The 19,146-nt window shown below is 35.8% G+C and overlaps 2 protein-coding genes across 3 annotated transcripts; both read left to right on the plus strand.

Moving 5' to 3' along the window:
- Nucleotides 1-949: 949 nt before the first annotated feature.
- On the plus strand, nucleotides 950-7,636 carry LOC102596476 (shaggy-related protein kinase epsilon). Of its 2 annotated transcripts, none has more exons than XM_006338514.2 (13): nucleotides 950-1,144; nucleotides 1,620-1,820; nucleotides 1,920-2,012; nucleotides 3,998-4,057; nucleotides 4,158-4,430; nucleotides 5,427-5,498; nucleotides 5,571-5,627; nucleotides 6,265-6,405; nucleotides 6,505-6,555; nucleotides 6,639-6,734; nucleotides 6,841-6,924; nucleotides 7,139-7,241; nucleotides 7,347-7,636. In XM_006338514.2, exons 2-13 carry the CDS (start codon nucleotides 1,701-1,703, stop codon nucleotides 7,427-7,429), a joined length of 1,233 nt encoding a protein of 410 aa, XP_006338576.1. In that variant the 5' UTR covers nucleotides 950-1,144; nucleotides 1,620-1,700; the 3' UTR covers nucleotides 7,430-7,636. The 2 variants fall into 2 exon arrangements, with proteins under 2 accessions (XP_006338576.1, XP_006338577.1); XM_006338515.2 differs by having other exon boundaries at nucleotides 1,715-1,820.
- A 1,606-nt stretch (nucleotides 7,637-9,242) lies between these two features.
- LOC102597020 (ATP-dependent RNA helicase-like protein DB10) lies at nucleotides 9,243-18,605 on the plus strand. The gene is made up of 9 exons (XM_006338516.2): nucleotides 9,243-9,458; nucleotides 12,010-12,343; nucleotides 13,355-13,477; nucleotides 14,453-14,521; nucleotides 15,025-15,294; nucleotides 15,978-16,328; nucleotides 16,535-16,812; nucleotides 17,487-17,849; nucleotides 17,927-18,605. Exons 2-9 carry the CDS (start codon nucleotides 12,035-12,037, stop codon nucleotides 18,354-18,356), a joined length of 2,193 nt encoding a protein of 730 aa, XP_006338578.1. The 5' UTR covers nucleotides 9,243-9,458; nucleotides 12,010-12,034; the 3' UTR covers nucleotides 18,357-18,605.
- Nucleotides 18,606-19,146: the final 541 nt, after the last annotated feature.

Consider the following 19,146-nt stretch of genomic DNA (forward strand, 5'->3'; position numbering starts at 1 on the left):
TAGAGAGATTATGAGCAAGGGCGGCTCAGCCATTAAAGACACTATAGCAGTGACTTTAGGCCCCAAAAAATAAGGGCCGCCAAAGAACCAAAATCCCCCCAAATTCAGTTTGCTCAAATACGAAAACATACCCAAGATGCACAAAAAAGAGATATGTTCGACCAAGAGGCAACGATTGAAGATGTAAAATATTACTATTAACAAATAACAATAGTAACAAAATACCCAAAGTAAATATACAAAAATTATGTATTTATTGTTATTATTAATTATTTTTTTCTTAATAATTTGTCGCTAATCTCTTACTCATTATTATCCACATATTTTTGAAATTTTATTATTGATGTAATTATAATTAACCATAGCAGAGAATTAAACTTATAGTTATTTCTATTTTTTTAATTTGTCTAATTCACTTCAATTTGAATTAACCATGTTTTAATATTGACTTTGTAAGATTGTCTTCAATTCTTTGAGATGTTTTATTAAACTAATGAGAATGTTAAAATAAATTCAAGTTAAATTTAAATTTTTTGATGAATTTTAAAAATAACTTAAAAAGGCATTTTTACTTCAGATTATTCACAAAAATAAAAAATAACTTCAATTTATGTTTATGTCCAAATAAACTACAATATTCAAATATCATTTTTCACTTTAAAAATAAAAACTATTTTTTTGAAATTTTAGATGAAACATGGTGAAATGGCCATTAAATTTTGATCAGTAAAATTATTCACACCTTCCTTTTTTGAAGTAAAAAAAAAGCTCCTACATCCGCTTCCGTGGAGTTATAGAGCACACAGATTCTTCGCTAGGAACAGAATTAACACTGTATCAGTCAACATAATGACGTAAGCCTACCAAATACCAACCAAAAGCTTACACGTGGAAATCTCGGACGCCCCAAAACTCCAATCAACGAAAATGGATAAAATTAGCTTGGGTCCGCCAACTCCATCAAAATTCAGAGAGCATCCAAAGTGAGAAAAAGGAAAGAAGAGCAGTATCGCAGAAGTCTATAACCTGAAAACTTGGCCATACGCCATTTTCACTTCCACTTTATTTCTTTCGCGCTTAGGGTTTTGCTGTTTCACCCACAATTTTCCGTCGCCCATGCGAGCAATTCACTTCACCGTTGCAGGTACTCTTTCGGTTGATGCAATAATCATAAATATGTTTGCGTCAACAAGTGAATAATTGATCTCATGCTTCCTGTGAAGGTTCTTAATGTTAAAAAGATGGCTGCAGTTTTGTCGAAAGCTATGTTTTCTTCCAATTAGAAAATTTCGGAGGCTGCTATAGAAGTTTTTTTAGGCGTCTAGGAGTTCTTTGAACAATGGTAGACAGTTAGAAAGCTAATTTTGGTCTCTTCTAGAGACTCACTTGACTAATTTGAGTACTTAATCAATATATGAACTAAGAGACCGCGTTTCAGGATGAACATAATTTTTAGGTCATTAAAGTGAATGGGGTTCTGCTTGGGTCAATAAAGGTCATTGTTATATGAATGTCTACATAGTGCAATTTCTGGATTCTGTGATCTACTCTGATACAACACTGAATGTTAGTACGGCATCACTGGCGTCCTGTCTAATTTATGTATCTTTATGATTCAGGTTTTGAGAAGCTGATAATCTGTCATTTAAGTCGTAACCATTTATCAGTACTATAAGGAAGATTGTTTGTAATTCAGTGATATGGCTTCTGGCAGTATTATGTCTTCAGCAGCTGGCAAACCTATTACTGATGCTATGCTTATTGACAACCTACCTAAAGAAATAAATGAAATGAAGATCAATGATGACAAAGAAGGAAAGGTTGTTCTTGGAAATAGGATACATACTCTTTATATGATTTCTTTTTTCCCTTGTCTATACTTAGTTATCTTTGCAAGTCTCACTGTGATAGCCTGATAGGAAATGGAAGCAACTGTTGTGGATGGAAATGGAACTGAAACAGGTCACATCATTGTGACAACTATTGGGGGGAAAAATGGTCAGCCAAAGCAGGTGACGTCTTTAATCATTTGATTCAACCTCGAAAATGTTATTTTACACTTGTAACTTATTTTTATCGTTGTGTCTGTACCAAAGTACTAACATATCCAAAGGATAAGAATTTTCATGTTGTGAGATTAATGGCATTGATCTCGTGGATTTCATGAATAAATCCCTTTGCTTTAGTTTCGTTTTGGTTCTGAAATCAGTAAATAAAACTCAATCTATACTAGGGCTGGTAATTGATCTATGGATCTGATGAGTAAATCTTTTCTCAATCAGTTTTGTTTTGGCTTTGGATATCAGAAAGTCAGATTACCCTGAATTTCGTATTATCTTTCTTTCACTTGTGATGTAACATAGACAATTGAAAGAAAGATCTGTTCTCAGATTTTACCTCATGGCATTGCTTTATCCTCCTTTATTAATTTAGGTATATGTTTTGTACAAGAATACCAAGTATTTTGGCTCTTTTAATTTTTTTTATCCTTTTTAATTTTTGAAACCAAAAATAATAATAAGTCAAGAAACAATCGTACATTCCTACTGTCTGATAGAGATGTTAGCTATCTTACTAAACTAAAAGTAACTTTTGGCTAAAATGGTTCGGGACATCTTTGTAGTTACCTCTTTTTCTTCAATTTCTTTTGACTTGCCAGGTACTGGTAATCGAGAAATTTTATTTTGTGTTTCACATCACTTCCATATGTTCTGTGAGGAACTTTAATTGCTTAACAAGTGACTTGTTTTACCATTTCTTTAGTTGAAGAAAGAATCAATAAAGGTAATTTAAAAGTTTCCAAAGTAAGGCACTCTACTAGGACCCAAAAAATCAATGATATGCATACCCCTAGGCGTGAATACTGAATAACACATGCTTTTCTCTTTTTCATGGCTGAGATGGAGTTGTATTACTGTTCAACCTTACTAAAAGATGCTTATGGTTGATGGTGCTTTGTATGAACTTACATGGCTTTTCTACTTATGCTTGTATATTTTCCATTGCATAATTTTGTTTCCCTTTTCTCTGATTAGGCTTGGGATTATCCAAAATTCAATTTGTATGCTTTTTTTTCTTTCTAATAAATTCATTAAATAAATAGGACTATTTTTTTTTTTGAAATTGGTAACTTTAAATAAATAGGACTATAGTACTGTGAAAAGCCTTGTATCAAATAAATCTGCTGTATCATAACTCAGAATAACTTCAATAAATTTTGCTTTGTTCCAGTGCTTAATTTGGAAAGTTTTGCATTGCTTTTTCTGTTTCAATCTTTAATTAAACAAATGTAACCACAAGTCTACTTGTCAAGCAATTAAGGCGTCTCACATGACTTATGTTTGTTATGTGAGACATAAAATCAAGCTTCTCGCTGTAATCTAACAATCTCTTTTCTTTGTCCTCTCCAAAAAGGTAGCGAGCATTATATATCAACTCCATATTTTCAGGAAAGTTTTAATGACATGAAGTTAGTTAATCTTCTCATACCATATTGACTTGGTGCTTTCCAGATATACAAAAGGTCTTATTTCCCTGAAAAACTATTCATTTCCCAAACCTATATTCTAAACTTTCCTGAATTTTAGAAATTACAAAATATTGTTCCCTGTAAAGGTCAGAAATTGGACCTACGATGGGCGTCTAATGACAGGGAATACTTTGCTTGACTTTAACTTGATAATATCTTTAAAGAGTCGGCGAACACTTTGGTATCGGTCTTATTTAGGATGTAGCTTATAATAGTTAGGGATGACTGCTAATTAGGCGAGGTTACATGGTCCTACACAACATAATGTAGTATTTCTAGCTTGGGTTGATAATTGAAATGTTCTTCTTTATCATGTCTTCGAGACTGGCATTGTTTGAGTGAATAACCCATCCATACTTCACCCCACAATTAAGTAAATCTCAACTGAGCAAGTTCTTCTAAATTTACGTGTTGATTGTGGGTCTTTGTGTTAAAAGCTTTTTTGCTAATGTTTTCTTTGACATTCAGACCATAAGTTACATGGCGGAGCGAGTTGTTGGACAGGGGTCCTTTGGAATTGTGTTCCAGGTATAAGTTGTTAATATGTCACAGATGGTCACTGTCATAATCAAGAATGCTTACCCCCATCACTAAATCAATTGTCACTGATTTCAAAGCTAAATTGCAGGCCAAATGCCTTGAAACCGGAGAAACTGTGGCAATAAAAAAGGTCTTGCAGGACAAGAGATACAAGAATCGAGAATTGCAGACTATGCGACTTCTTGATCATCCTAGTATTGTTTCACTGAAACACTGCTTCTTTTCGACCACAGAAAAGGATGAGCTCTATCTAAATTTGGTTCTCGAATTTGTACCTGAAACTGTCTACCGTGTGTTAAGACATTACAGCAAAGCAAACCAACGGATGCCTATGATATATGTCAAACTGTACACATATCAGGTATTCCATTTGAGTACATGTGCAAGTTCCTCTCATTGTACATAGAAACAAATGAGCATAGGAGGATTGCATGGATGTTTCCTATAATTTAACAAAACTGAATGGACCTGGCCCTATAGCTTAAGATGATTGTGACTTCTGCTCGAGTGTGCCACAAGTTGTCATGGAAACCTCCTTTGCCTTTAATCCCCTTCATTGTCGTCTAATTGTTACGGTGTATGTAAAAATTGTAAATGTTGTATCCTGTGTCAAAATATTATGTCAATGCCAGCCTCTTCGATGTCAACCCTAGTACAAATTTTCAAGTTATAAGGCACCAAATCCTTCATGCATAAATAACGAGAAATAATATAGTAGGTTATCTTCGACCAGGGAGCCAATAACTCTATCCAATTAGTGTTCTTTTCTATTTTCAGAAACATTGTAGTATTTATCTCATTGTCAAAATGGATAAGAAATAAATGAGAAAGGTATTTCAGTAAAATAATCTTCAAAATTAATGACTTGTTCTCAGTTATCAGATTGGAGATGTATCTTTATTTATTTTTAAATGAAAGGAAGATTCATTTAGTTTCGGCTAAACCACATATGGAGGAAGTTTGACTATATCATTTTTCCATATACCGGTTTAATGTGATATTAATTGTTTTTTTGATGTTGCCTACTTCCCTTTGCAATCCTTTTGTCTTACAGGCAACCCTAAATTTAGGTTGTGGCCTAAACCGTTGACCTCATGTGCAGTGGTAAAGGTTCTTCCATAGTTGTAATATCTTAAAATAATAAGTTCTCTGTTGTAGTAATAACTGTTAAAGATGATTATAGTTAGTGCTGTTGCGCTTATCTGGCCCTGAGTAAACATTGCATCATTTGTTTGTAGCGATTATGATGTAGTAACTGTTGTTACTGTTTATGGCTAGTAGCAAAACCTCTTCTGTATACCACCCACCTTAGCATATCTTTGTTGCGGTATATTTGATTGATGATGTACCTGTACAGATATTTAGAGCTTTGGCTTACATACATGGGATAGGAGTCTGCCACAGGGACATCAAACCTCAGAATTTACTGGTTTGTACTTGAAGCTTAAACTCAATCAACTAAAAACATTGTGATATTGACCAATGCAATTTGCTATGGCAGGTCAACCCCCACACACATCAGCTTAAGCTTTGTGATTTTGGGAGTGCAAAAGTCCTGGTAATTTTTTTGATAGCTTGCAAAAGTCCTGTTATTACTTCTCAAGTCTGAAACCTAAGTTCAACTTTCTCTTTCTGCTTCTTGCCGCTACAATGTTTAGGAATAGACATGATCGTTTGATTGTGACTTGTTTGGAAAATTGGAAACAAATATTCTATTTATTCATTTTTCTACGCATGTGAAACACTACAAATATTCTTAAAATGAGTTTAACTGGATGCTAAAGACAGTTGCGTTATATTTTGTTTGATAATTCAGGAAACATGTATTATCATAAGTATGTCACATTTATAATATGTTAGTACAAGAATTAGATGAAGTTGTATGATATCTTATTGTGTCCATCCTCAGAATTTAAGAAATGGAAGTGTTCCAGCATATTATATGATCTCTTCTTTTTAGTTTTATGTGGCTAAAGATGTTCTTATGAATTAGATATTTTTCTTGTTGGGATTTATCAAATCAAAAGACCTGATGAAGAAGTACCTTTCATAGCTCAACAATATGAAAATACTTTGGTTCCTTTTCTTGACTTTATTCATCTTCCATGTGTGATTTGTGGGTGGAAAGACTGTCTTAGTCTTATCTAGTGATCTTATTTACATAGTTCATCCTCATATTTTGGCCATACTAACAGGTCAAAGGCGAGCCAAACATTTCATATATCTGTTCACGTTATTATCGTGCGCCAGAACTAATATTTGGAGCAACTGAGTACACCAATGCAATTGACATTTGGTCTGTGGGTTGTGTCCTAGCTGAACTGCTTCTTGGTCAGGTTGTATTTCTTGTGGAGTTCAATTCCTTTATTGAGAAAAAAAAAAAACTGTAATAATTGATTGTTTCACGCTAATCTTTTCTCTTCCAAAACTTGTAGCCCCTCTTTCCTGGTGAGAGTGGTGTAGATCAGCTCGTCGAAATAATCAAGGTATCCATCTAGTTGATTCAATGATGATTCAAATTGGTGATCTTTGGTTTGCACAATTCAATAAATCAAAATGTCCTCTTTAGGTTCTTGGAACACCAACGCGTGAAGAAATCAAGTGTATGAATCCAAATTACACTGAGTTCAAGTTCCCGCAAATCAAAGCTCACCCCTGGCACAAGGTAAGAATCTTGAGCTATGTTCCTCTATAGAAGATACATTTTCTGATGCATTGCATGGCATGTATTCACATCAAGAAACTCATGGCCGCAACCCTGCATTGTACAGATTTTTCACAAACGGATGCCTCCTGAAGCTGTAGATCTTGTGATAAGGCTTCTCCAGTATTCTCCAAATTTGAGATGCACCGCGGTGAGTGTGTCAAGTTCTCTCCCTATTTTTTTCCCTTATCGTCCAGTTCAAACACAGTGGTGAGAGCAAAAGAAGTAGTACTTGTTGAAAATTCCATATCATATTTTTATCTCAAAAAATAATAATTCCATATCATATTTTAGGCAGCAAACATTTGTGTGGGGAAACTTTAGTATATTATGCTTTTATGTGATCTATTTGATTCATTTTGCAGTTGGAAGCTCTTGCTCACGCTTTCTTTGATGAGCTCCGTGACCCTAATGCTGGTCTTCCTAATGGTCGTCCATTGCCACCTCTCTTCAACTTCAGGCCTCAAGGTTTTATTATAATCTTCTCCTCCAGTTTTATGAATTGACTCCCCCACCCCCTCATATTCATATGGAGTAGTTGTTTTTCTTATTATGAGATAATATCATTTGCAGAGCTGAAAGGAGCGTCTTCAGAACTCTTAAACAAACTGTTACCAGAACATGCTAAAAAGCAATGTCCCTTACTTGGGTTCTAGTCTGTAAGAATTTGTTTATCTTTTGTAAACTTGATCCTATTTATTATCACTGTCCAGAGAATTAGGAAAACCTTTTGACATCTCCATTAATCCATTATATATCACTTTTAGTCAATTATGTAATCAGCTGATTCCCCCCTCTGTACTCTACTGAATTATTTGTAAATAGTAATGTATAATAGAATTTACCTTATTCGTTATCGAGAATTTTATTTTTGTATACTCAGCTTAGTTTGCAATCTCACTGCATTTGGTTGAAGCTATTACTCTCATTCGCGTTAATACTTTGGAGTTTGGTCATGTAAATTTAACGTAATTGATTCTACATTCCAACTAAAGTCATCATCTGGTCATATGTAACTTAAATATATTAACATAAATGTTCTCACACCATTTAATTATATTAATGTACAAATAATCATTCAATATATCCAGTTCTATTTTTTCTTTATGTTAATCTGGCAGTTCAATAATTATTTATATTTTCTTAATAAACTAATATATTGCACAAATAAAATTAAAATTATGTTAATCAAAGCTACGCCATCTTCTTAGTATATGGAAGCTTAATTGTCCAAACAAAATAAATTTCTTTGATTGCAAATGAGAAGATCTACAACCCTAAAAGATCTATTATTATTAAATGGAATAATTTCCTAATAAATGGTACAAACTACATACTTAACATTGATGGTGTTTTTTGGAAAGATTAAAATACTGAAGGAATAAGAGATGTTTTCATAGACAATCATGGTAATCTTTTATAATTATGACAACATATATGCAAATTTTCTACTCTAGCGGGAATCCAAGCCCTGCAGAAGGACTGAAAATGGTAAAGATAGACTGTATGGACGTTATTAACTCATTACAAAATGAAAATGAAACTTCCCACACGTTAATTCTTGCTTGCTAATGGTTTAATGCGTATGGTACAAGTCAGGCATAACTTCAAACAAGAAAACAAATTGGCTCACCTTTCGATAACAAGAGCTATTAGGCAAATCAGGCCAAACAAAACTAAACGCTTTTCTATACCAACACCCACCTTCTTGAGCTAGTATTACATATTGTGATGAAACTACTACTATCTTTTGTAAAGGAGTTTTGATGAAAAATAAGTAATTCACCCGTTTCATTTTACTTGATCCATATCGTAGATATTTTATTTTACTTATCTATTTTAGTAAATTAAGAGAATTTTTTTCTACACTATCCTTAGTATGAAATAACTACATAAAGTAATACTCTAGTAGTCAAGTTTAAAGTTTCAAAGCATTATTAATAAGATTAGTTTAGTAAAATATATTTTAAATTTTTTAAAGAGATTTCATGTGAGGTCAACATAAGCCAAGTAATATGAGACAAACGGAATACATAATATGTTAGCTCATACTCAAGTGAATTATTGATTTTTTTTTCATAGTTCAAAATAATTGAATTATTCGAAGTTTTAGACAATTGTTTGAATTTTTTTCCGTATCTACCCTTCATTTAATGAGATAAATATGGATGATAATTAACAATAGACTTTAAATTTTGTCCTGAAATATTTTTCTCAACAATTTACTTAATATAAAATAAAGAAATTTGTAAGTATATAATATTATTTTTGTCGTTCAAAAAAACAGTAGTATCATACTAATACTGCCAATGGGGGGAGTGTTTTAATCCGTGTCGAAATATTATTGTGGGTGTAATTGGCATTTTACTAACCTAACCATGGTTAAAATATTATTGCGGGTTTAATACGCACTATTCTCGTACCGTTTCTCATTTCTCTGCTCTCTTAGAAGTATAATATATCCATCTGTCAGCTAATTCTATTTCTTTTTATAGCCCCCTACGCTTCTCAGTCTCACTCAAACCATCGGAAGCGTAGGTTTCTCTCTGCTTCTCCGCTGCTTCACTCATACCTTTGGATACTAATTTATTTAGCAGAGAGAGTGAGAGAACGGACGGGAGTGATCGTCGGAGGTGGGAATCGTTTGTATCAGCTTCTTCATCGTCATCGGAAAGACGTTGTCAGGTAGCATATCTCATTTATACTTGCGATGATTCAGATCTGAGTTGAACTTGCTAGGTTTGGCATTTGACCCCTGATATGTGTTGGTAAACGAGAATGTAGGGTTTTAGATGTTTTTTCTTCTGATTGTTTGGCCTCGATGTTGTCGTTCTTTTGAAGCTGAACTTGATAGGTTTGGCCTTGAGTTGAACTTGTTTGGCATTTGACCCCTGCTATGTGTTAATAAATAAAAATGTAGGGTTTTAGATTTTTTATTTTTTTTGATTGTTTGGCCTCGATGTTCTTGTCCTTTTGAAGTTGAACTTGATAGGTTTGGCCTCGAAGTTGAACTTGTTTGGCATTTGAACCCTGCTGTGTGTGATAAATAAAAATGTAGGGTTTTAGATGGGTTTTTTTTAACAAAATTGTTTGGCCCCGAAATTGTCATCCTTTTGAAGTTGAACTTGCTAGGTTTGGCATTTGACACCTGCTATGTGCTAGTAAACGAGAATGTAGGGTTTTAGAATGTTTTTTTTATTGTTTGGCATTTGACCTCTGCTGTGTGTTAATAAATAAAAATGTAGGGTTTTAGATGGGTTTTTTTTAACAAAATTGTTTGGCCCCGAAATTGTCATCCTTTTGAAGTTGAACTTGCTAGGTTTGGCATTTGACACCTGCTATGTGCTAGTAAACGAGAATGTAGGGTTTTAGAATGTTTTTTTTATTGTTTGGCATTTGACCTCTGCTGTGTGTTAATAAATAAAAAATGTAGGGTTTTAGTTTTTTAAAATTGTTTTGCCTCGATGTTGTCGTCCTTTTGAAGTTGAACTTGATAGGTTTGGCATTTGACTCCTGCTGTGTTTAATAAATAACAATGTTGGGTTTTAGATCTTTTTTTTTTCATTGTTTGACCTCGAAATTGTCGTCCTTTTGAAGCTGAACTCGCTGGGTTTGGCATATGACCCCTGCTGTGTGTTAATAAGAGATAATGTAGGGTTTTAGATTGTTTTTAAAAAAAATTTATTTAGCCTTGATGTTATCGCCCTTTTGAAGTTGAACTTGATAGATCTGGCATTTGATCCCTGCTATGTGTCAGTAAATAATGATGTAGAGTTTTAGATGATTTTTTTTTATTGTTTGGCCTCGATGTTGTAGTCCTTTTGAAGTTGAACTTGCTAGGTTTGGCATTTGACCCCATTTACGTGTTAGTACATGATAATGTAGGGTTTTTGATCGGTTTATTTCATTGCTTGGCCTCGATGCTCTGGTTGTTTTGAAGTTGAACTTACTAGGTTTGGCGTTTTGACCCGTGCTACGTGTTAGTGAATGATAATGCAGGGTTGTAGATCATTTTTTTATTGTTTGTTTTAGGTTTTCGTGACTTTGTTTTGTTATTGCTTTGTGTTCCAACAGTTCAAAAGCCTTTGAACTAGTGCCACTTGCGTGAATTATAATGCTTGTGTGCATGTTTTGGTTGAGAGGAGCTCACCTTCGTGTTATTGTAGTCAGTGGTGTATGCAAGATTTTCGCAAGTGATGTTGACACTTAAAGAAGAGAGCGGATTAGATGAAATAATGAATAATTTCTTAACATTAGGGTTTTAAATCTATATTGACTAATCAAGTTCCAAATTGGTTAAATAAATTTAATGTTTAACATTTATGCAAAAGCGGAGCTTGGTTGATAGGTCTTATTTGATCCTTTTGCAATTAAGCGCTTTAAAGTTTAAAAAATCACACAAATTCACTGAGAAGGAGGTTCAAACTCAGGGCAAATGCAACATAAGTTATGAGCTTAACCAGGGAGCCATAGAGTACTGTGTGTTAAGCGGTTTCATTTAATAATATATGTACACATATTCTGTTTTTTCAGATTTTATATATACACTAAATGAAAACGAATCGGTGTCGGATGACACCCCTTGCCATAAGGTGCATCCGGCCTGTAGGCTTAAGGGAAAACGGCAGTCATGTTTATTTATTTCTATAGATAGTTAGTGTTCCTGTTCTCTGAGAGTTGTGTAATGGTCAGTATTGGTCACCCACTCATTTAGTTTTATGTATTTGACCTCAAGTGTTTTGTTTTCAAGGGGGGAGGGGTAGCGTAGTGGTCAGACCCTTTACCCAACGGTATTATTGGAGGATTGAGTCAACATGGTAGCAAGGTGGGAAAGGGTCACATTTGGTTGTCTGGGTGGGGTTTCTTTGGTTGGTAAGGGGATTGGTATACAAAACAATTGTGTGCTGCCTTTTGCCTTTTATCAGTATAACTGTGCAAGGGGCACAGTTGCTTGTGTTGCTTTGTCTCTGTTAAGAACATATCTTCTACTCTTGAAATAACATGTTCTCTTCCCTTGTGTAGTTCATCTTCTTCTCTTTTTTGAGCAGCCTTATTTAGCTGTTTTGACTGTAGTACATTCTTAATACCATTTTATATAACACTGTCAATTATTCAGGTGATGGAATATAACACATAAAAAATGTGATTCATGGAGCCTCTTTTCTAGTATTATTGCTTTGTTTAACTCTGATTCTCATTTCATGCTTTTAAGTCGTCATGTCTTTTCTGGTGCCAGAGGTAATTGGATACTGAAGCTTGAGATGGCTGCTACTGCAACTGCATCTTCTACTGGTCCACGTTATGCACCAGAGGACCCCACCCTTCCCAAACCTTGGAAAGGCCTAGTTGATGGTAAGACTGGATATCTCTATTTTTGGAATCCAGAGACCAATACTACCCAATACGAGAGGCCTGTTGCTACTTCTCATGTGGGTGCTACACATCATAAATCGTCTGTATCTGTAAGTTCATCAGTTGAGAAGCCTTCTCAAAGTGAATGTCCTGACCGTGGTGACAACAGAGGTACCAATGGTGCATTGAGCAAACTTTCCTCTGGAGAGGGTATTCAGGTATCTAGTTCTAATTAATACATGTGAATTTAATTTCTTCTCTCTCTAACTTTCAGTGACTTAGTGACGCACAACAGGGGAAATCAGCAAACTTTTGTTTTGAATAGTATCTTGGGTTGTCTATTGTCATTTTGAGAAACACTATTTGAGATTAACGACCCATGTCTCTGACAGTTTTAAATGCGAATTAGAACCTGCACTCTGTATTAATTGGAAAAGATGGTATATATCATTTTTCTTGATCTTTTGCAACCTTATGTTGTGCATCATATTTCCTATGTAGTAAATGTTCCAGTGGTTTGATACATCTAACAAAGAATTTGCAAATAGCATATGTTTTGGCGCTTGTATGTTTTAGAGGAGTTTCATTGGTGTTCTCTTGTGATTGTAGTTATTGTAACAGCACTTAGAGGGGGTGTTTGGATTGGGTTTTCTAAGTGACTTATAAGTTAAAAAGTCAAATGGCATAAGTTGGTAACCCCAACTTTTGACTCTTTTCTTTTTGTTGTACTTTTTCAGCTTTTAAAAAGTGTTTAAAAGCACTTTTGATGTTATCCAAACACTTCCAAAACTAAAAAAGTGTTTAAAAGCCAAAAATCATTGAAATAAGTTAACCAAACACCTCCAGTTTGAACCTTAAGTGGGTGTTTGAATTGACTTATTTTTAGTGACATTTGTCGTTTAAGCTATTTTTTAGTTTTGGAAGTGTTTGGGTAACTTCAGAAGTGCTTTTAAGCACTTTCTTAAGGCTTTAAATGTAAAAAAGCTAAAAGCCAAAAGTTGGGTGTCATCAATTTCTAGGTTTTGGCATATAAGTCATTTTAAAAAAACCCATCCAAACACCCCCTTAGACTCTTTTTTGCAATTATTTCCTGATTAATATTCAAAGTATACTTGCTCTACCAGTAGATTTCTTTTGGTCTAAGTAGATTTTTTCTTTCGCCTTTAAACAGTTTCCTAAATTGTCTTCCGTGTTTTTGCTAAAACACGTTTCCCCCCATCATTTTGTAGACTGCAAGAGTAAGTGAGCTTTCCCGCGATGAAACATCTGCGCCTAAAGGTTATAGTGCTCCAGCTGCTGCAAGTGACATATCTCCAGATGCCTATCGCCGTCAGCATGAAATTTCTGTCACAGTAAGCATCTGTACCTTTTCAATCATATAGAAACATTTGCTTACTAGTCATTTTCGTTCCAATTTGGAAACTGGAGCCCTGGTTGTAACGTTAATTTAATTTTTCATAAAAAATTGAGGTAGTTTCATCGAAAGCTACTAAGAAATTTGAATTTCTAACACTTGAGGATCCTAAGGAACTTTAAGACAATTTTTAAATAATTATAGATATTTATCTCTATCATGTTTACCAAGAATAGACGTGGACACTTGTATTTTTGCTGTCCAGGGGCTGCAATATTCTGCCTAAATAGTACACATGTAATAAATAAGAGAATACTAAAGAGTGGCGCCACAGAATTTCTCGATTAGGGTCGTATTCTTTGTTTATGATTCTACCATATATGTCTTTTTCATTTCATCATCGAAATCGATTTTTCAGTGCAGACGCTTATGACCATGAGTAGTGCATGAAATTATGTCTGTGAATAACAAACTTTTTGTAGAGATTCTCTCAGAAAACAGTACTACTTGCAATGTAATAGAAAGTTAAAGGGCAGTTATTATGTCTTTGGTGACAGCAGTGAGGAATTTATTTTGTAGTCAGGGTAATCCTTAGTTTGATGAAACAAGATTATTTTTAAAAAAAATAGTAAACACTTTAATGAAACAAGAAATGCAACTCAGACTGGCCTTTTTGTTTGGTTCATCTAGAAGATACACTGTTTTTTGGTTTCTTTGGTCTGTGATAATCATTGTCAATACAGATTTGACCCGTAAATTTAACTTAAGATGTGCACACAGATCATAGCACTGAGTGTGGCATCTCCTATGTGAAACTGATGGTAACTTCATTACACTACTCATGTTGCTCATTGAAAACCTGTGAATTCATCTCTTTGCATCTTTCTAGAATCCATCCTTCAATGCAAACAAGCCTGAAAAGGCATCTTTTGATAATGAATACTCATGTCTATTTTATGTTCTATTTTTCCAGGGAGGTGATGTGCCCCCACCTTTCACATCATTTGAAGCTACTGGGTTTCCTTCGGAGATTTTGAGGGAGGTATAAATGTAGTCTATTATTTTGTTTTAAGCTCTTTCGGAACATCTCTAGTGAAGAGCTTACTTATTCAATAAGGATCAAGTGTTCTTCTGTTAATTTCAATGGCTGCTGGAGGTCCATTGCAGTACTCATACAATTTTTCCTTCTGTACTTTGTTGACGCAGATGCGATATTTGCTCCAAGGAGGAGCTAAATGTCGTACGCTGTGCGGCCCTCTTTTTGGTCTTCCATATATTTGGTGGACCAAATTTTGAAGGGCTTTCTGAATCATCCGTGTTCATGGCTGGGACTGCTGTTGGTGGTGTCAGTCTGCCACATGGTTTAACATGAAGAAGAGGCTTCCTCCTGCTCTTGCTTGCATATGCAAGTGTTGGCTGCCTGTGTAAGGGGGGATATGCTTCTTCTTGTGTTGGCCACTTAAAAAAAATCGTAGAAATAATTTAGGAGTAACTTTTTAGTTTGTACAATTGTTGACTGAGGTTTTCCAACTTTTACATTTCCAGATACATCAAGCTGGGTTTCCTGCTCCTTCCCCAATACAGGCACAGTCCTGGCCCATTGCACTTCAGGGCCGTGACATAGTAGCTGTTGCAAAGACTGGGTCTGGAAAAACTTTGGGTTTCTTGCTTCCTGGCTTTTTTCTTCTAAAGCAACGTCGGAGTAATCCTCAATCAGGCCCTACTATTTTGGTTCTGTCGCCAACAAGAGAATTAGCCACTCAGATACAAGACGAAGCTGTGAAGTTTGGTAGATCTTCAAAGATTTCTTGCACGGTATGAATTGTTATTTGACTATGTTTAGCAAAAAGTTTGATTCCAGAAGTAGATTTTTCTTTTGATTTCCAAGTACTGATGCATGGGCTAACTAATGTGTTAATTGTAAAAACCAAAAGTTAGCTAGCTCTGTCACATTTTTTTGCTATACTCAACTCTACCATAATTTTCCTGTTAAGTGTGATTCTAAAGATCTCATCTCTTTGAATGGTTGTCTGGCCAAAAGTGAAACTTAGAGGGTAATCATTGTGTTTCTCATGTTCTGGTATAAAACATACATCTGCTTAATCATATGCGATCTCTTTAAATGGTTATATGCTTCTTTTTTGTCAAACATAAGTTTTGTTAACGTAAATAAACATGCACCAAGATAATGTTGTGCACCATTACAAAAAGGGGAAGGCCCCATTTACCGAATGATTTTACTTGACCAGAAAAACCCGAATGATTTTATAAATCCTTTACAGCAGTATACTATTCTGCACCTTCCCGTAGAACAATTAACAAATGTTGACATGCTAATGTTCAGGCCAGCTGAACCAAGTGAATGTGTGTTTGACTTTTTCTTGAAAATTGGCAATGCTGTATGCTTTTTGGGTAGTGTCTATATGGAGGGGCCCCAACAGGTCCTCTGCTATGACAATTTTCTTGAGAATTGACAATGCTGTATGTTTTTTGGTTAGTGTTTATATGGAGGTGCCCCAAAAGGCCCTCAGCTACGAGATCTGGACAGGGGTGTTGATATTGTTGTTGCTACCCCTGGTCGTTTGAATGATATTTTGGAGATGAGAAGAGTTAGGCTGGATCAAGTTTCTTATTTGGTGTTAGATGAAGCGGATCGTATGCTGGACATGGGATTTGAACCTCAGATAAGGAAGATTGTGAAGGAGGTGCCTACGCGACGGCAGACACTGATGTACACAGCAACATGGCCAAAGGAGGTCCGCAAAATTGCAGCTGATCTATTGGTTAATCCAGTTCAGGTTAACATTGGGAATGTTGATGAGCTTGTTGCGAACAAGTCTATTACACAGGTGCATTTCTGTTCTGTTCTCTTTTTCTTGGACATTGCTCATTAAAAATGCCCAAGATTTCTCTCTCTCTCTCTCTCCTAAACCGGGTTAGAGGTCTGAGGTGTCATGGTAGAATGCCTCTCCTATTATCCCTGAGCACCAAGGGAGAACCTGTACTTGATTGACATAATGAGGTTACATCATATTTAATTAATTGTCATGTGCAGTACATTGAAGTCTTGTCATATATGGATAAACAAAAGCGGCTAGACCAGATCTTGAGATCCCAAGAGCCTGGATCAAAAATCATTATCTTCTGTTCAACAAAGAAAATGTGTGACCAACTTGCTCGCAATCTTACACGCCCATTTGGAGCTGCTGCAATTCATGGTGATAAATCTCAGGGTGAGAGGGATCATGTACTGAACCAGTTCCGCACTGGCAAGTCCCCCGTTCTTGTTGCCACTGATGTTGCTGCTCGGGGCTTGGATGTCAAAGATATCAGGTTGGTGGAATTAAGAATCTTATAGTGTGCTTGATTAGTTGTGGGTCACGTTCAATTCTCTTTTGATGGCTTAACTGAATGAAAGAATATATGTACCTTTACTTTTTTATGGAGTGCATTTAGACCGACATATATTCCTTTATATGCTCTTTCCATGTTATTTCCCTTTAATTGATAGGGTGCGAACAGGTGTGTGGGGTGTGGAGTTGTGTTTCTGCTTTTGTTTTGGGGACCATTAGGTGATTTTGGGAGAGGGAAGGCCAAAGTTGCAACTTTGTACCTTTCTTGCAATCAAATCATAGGTGAATGTGTGATGTCATGATTTAGTTTGCAATGTAGATGGATGAGTAAAGTTCACATGGTATCTTTTCAATAAGATCTACTCTGGCATGGTTTGACATCATGCTGGAATTTTGTGGTTTTACATTTGAAATATGCTTGAGCAGAGGGATCTCCAGAAACAGCCTCTCTACCTCCACGAGGTAGAGGTAAGGTCTGTGTACACTCTACCCTCCCCAGACCCCACATGTGGGATTTCACTAGGTATGTTGTTGTACAATTGAAAAATATTATGCATCCCTATAAATATTCTCTAAAGAGTAGTTTCTTCTAATTTTTTTGGTAGGGGGATTTGTCTTCTGTGTAAGTTAATAATGATGAAACATTTGTGGCAGGGTGGTGGTCAACTATGATTTTCCTACTGGAATAGAGGACTATGTTCACAGAATAGGAAGAACTGGTCGGGCTGGTGCGACTGGTGAGGCCTACACATTTTTTTGTGACCAGGATGCTAAACATGGTTCAGATCTTATTAAAGTTTTAGAAGGAGCAAATCAGCAAGTGCCTACTGAACTACGTGATATGGCTTCTCGAGGTGGTGGTATGGGAAGGGCTAGGCGTCAATGGGATTCTGGCTCAGGTGGACGTGGGGGACGTTATGATGCTGGCTATGGTGGACGAGATGGAGGAAGAGGTGGTTGGGAAGCCCCTTCATCGGAAAAAAGTGGACGTGTTTATGGCTCGGATTCACGTGACAGGTTAGCTGTGTATTAATTATATATGGATTTCTTATTTTCCTTTTTTTCCATGTTCTGACTAGTTGGTTGTGATTTAGTGATAGATATGGTGATGACTCTCGTGATAATGATGCTCCAGCTAGTTTCCATGCTCGAAGCTTCCATGAAACTATGATGCAGGCTTCACAGAGACGTGATCGAAGTCGGAGCAGAAGCCCGAATAGAGGTGGTTCGGGATGGGGTGACAGAAAAAGCAGGGAGCGCAGTCGCAGCTGTAGTGCTGAAAGATTTGATCGGGCTCGTCTTCAAGTTCCAGAAGGAGGCAGTTTCCATGAAGCCATGATGAGCTTCAGTAGATCATCAGCTGGTGATTCCAGAGAAAAAGTTGGAGGGCCATGTGATAATTTCCAAAAGGACTGGGAAAAAGAAAGATCTCCACCTAGATCCCAAGGTGATGGGAAATCTGGCGATGGACCCCGTGCTAACAATGGGGAGGAGGAAGGAGAAGGAGATGAAACGAGAGCCTAACTTGGGCGTGTCTTATATCCTGTGTTGATTTTTGATGTGTTGTAGCTACCCGAAGGAAATGTCTGGAAGAAAAGGGGGGGACCCCCTTTTATTTTTGTTAAACTTTCACCAGTACATGGTTTTAGCGTATTATTGGAAATAGATAGCTGAAAATCTGCAAGTGGAAAGTTTTTGACGGATGTAAATGTAAAAAAATTGTCGTCAAACTTTGTTTAATGGTGCTTATATAAATTGTTCATTTAAAGCCCACTTCTAAGTGCTGCTTGCGTTGATTCTCTTTTATCTTGGCATGAGCAAATTTCTCTAGTTAATGCATTACTTAAACAATCACATACCTACTGTAATCCCACCCCACCATGTGGGGCAAAGTGTAGCAGAGTAAGGTAGAGAGGTTTTTGATAGACCCTTGGCTTGTGGAAAACTACCTCAAAGTAGTTTGGAAAAGGGAATGCTATGACTATTAGTATGGAAGGATAACTGAAGTCAGAGTCTATTATCTATTGATCTACTATCATAATTTATGCTCTTCATAATCTCTTTTTTAAGGTCATGTCTTTGGTTAGCTGTATCTCTACGTAATTTAACTATGAGTGCAAAATTTTGCTTTCTTTTTATCCCAGTATGAATTTTTTTTTAAGAATAGTGAACAAGCAAAAAATGAACAAGCATAACAATATTGCTATTTAAAGAGACAATTTTATGAGTAATTTAGGGATGTCCGAAAGACAGGATAATCCCAGTTCACAACGTCGAGATAGCATTTGAAGGGAACTCTTTGATCACAGAAATA

Source organism: Solanum tuberosum, unplaced genomic scaffold (genome assembly GCF_000226075.1).
Source record: "Solanum tuberosum cultivar DM 1-3 516 R44 unplaced genomic scaffold, SolTub_3.0 scf00004, whole genome shotgun sequence".
NCBI classification, from domain to species: domain Eukaryota; kingdom Viridiplantae; phylum Streptophyta; class Magnoliopsida; order Solanales; family Solanaceae; genus Solanum; species Solanum tuberosum.

Bases quoted from the DNA above. Each gene is read 5' to 3' on its own strand.
- LOC102596476 (XM_006338514.2), top strand. From the start codon at position 1,701: ATGGCTTCTGGCAGTATTATGTCTTCAGCAGCTGGCAAACCTATTACT. The intron at 5,499-5,570 runs GTTTGTACTTGA...TTGCTATGGCAG, and splicing joins TCAAACCTCAGAATTTACTG to GTCAACCCCCACACACATCA. The intron at 6,406-6,504 runs GTTGTATTTCTT...CAAAACTTGTAG, and splicing joins CTGAACTGCTTCTTGGTCAG to CCCCTCTTTCCTGGTGAGAG.
- LOC102597020 (XM_006338516.2), top strand. From the start codon at position 12,035: ATGGCTGCTACTGCAACTGCATCTTCTACTGGTCCACGTTATGCACCA. The intron at 13,478-14,452 runs GTAAGCATCTGT...CTATTTTTCCAG, and splicing joins AGCATGAAATTTCTGTCACA to GGAGGTGATGTGCCCCCACC. The intron at 16,329-16,534 runs GTGCATTTCTGT...TGTCATGTGCAG, and splicing joins CGAACAAGTCTATTACACAG to TACATTGAAGTCTTGTCATA.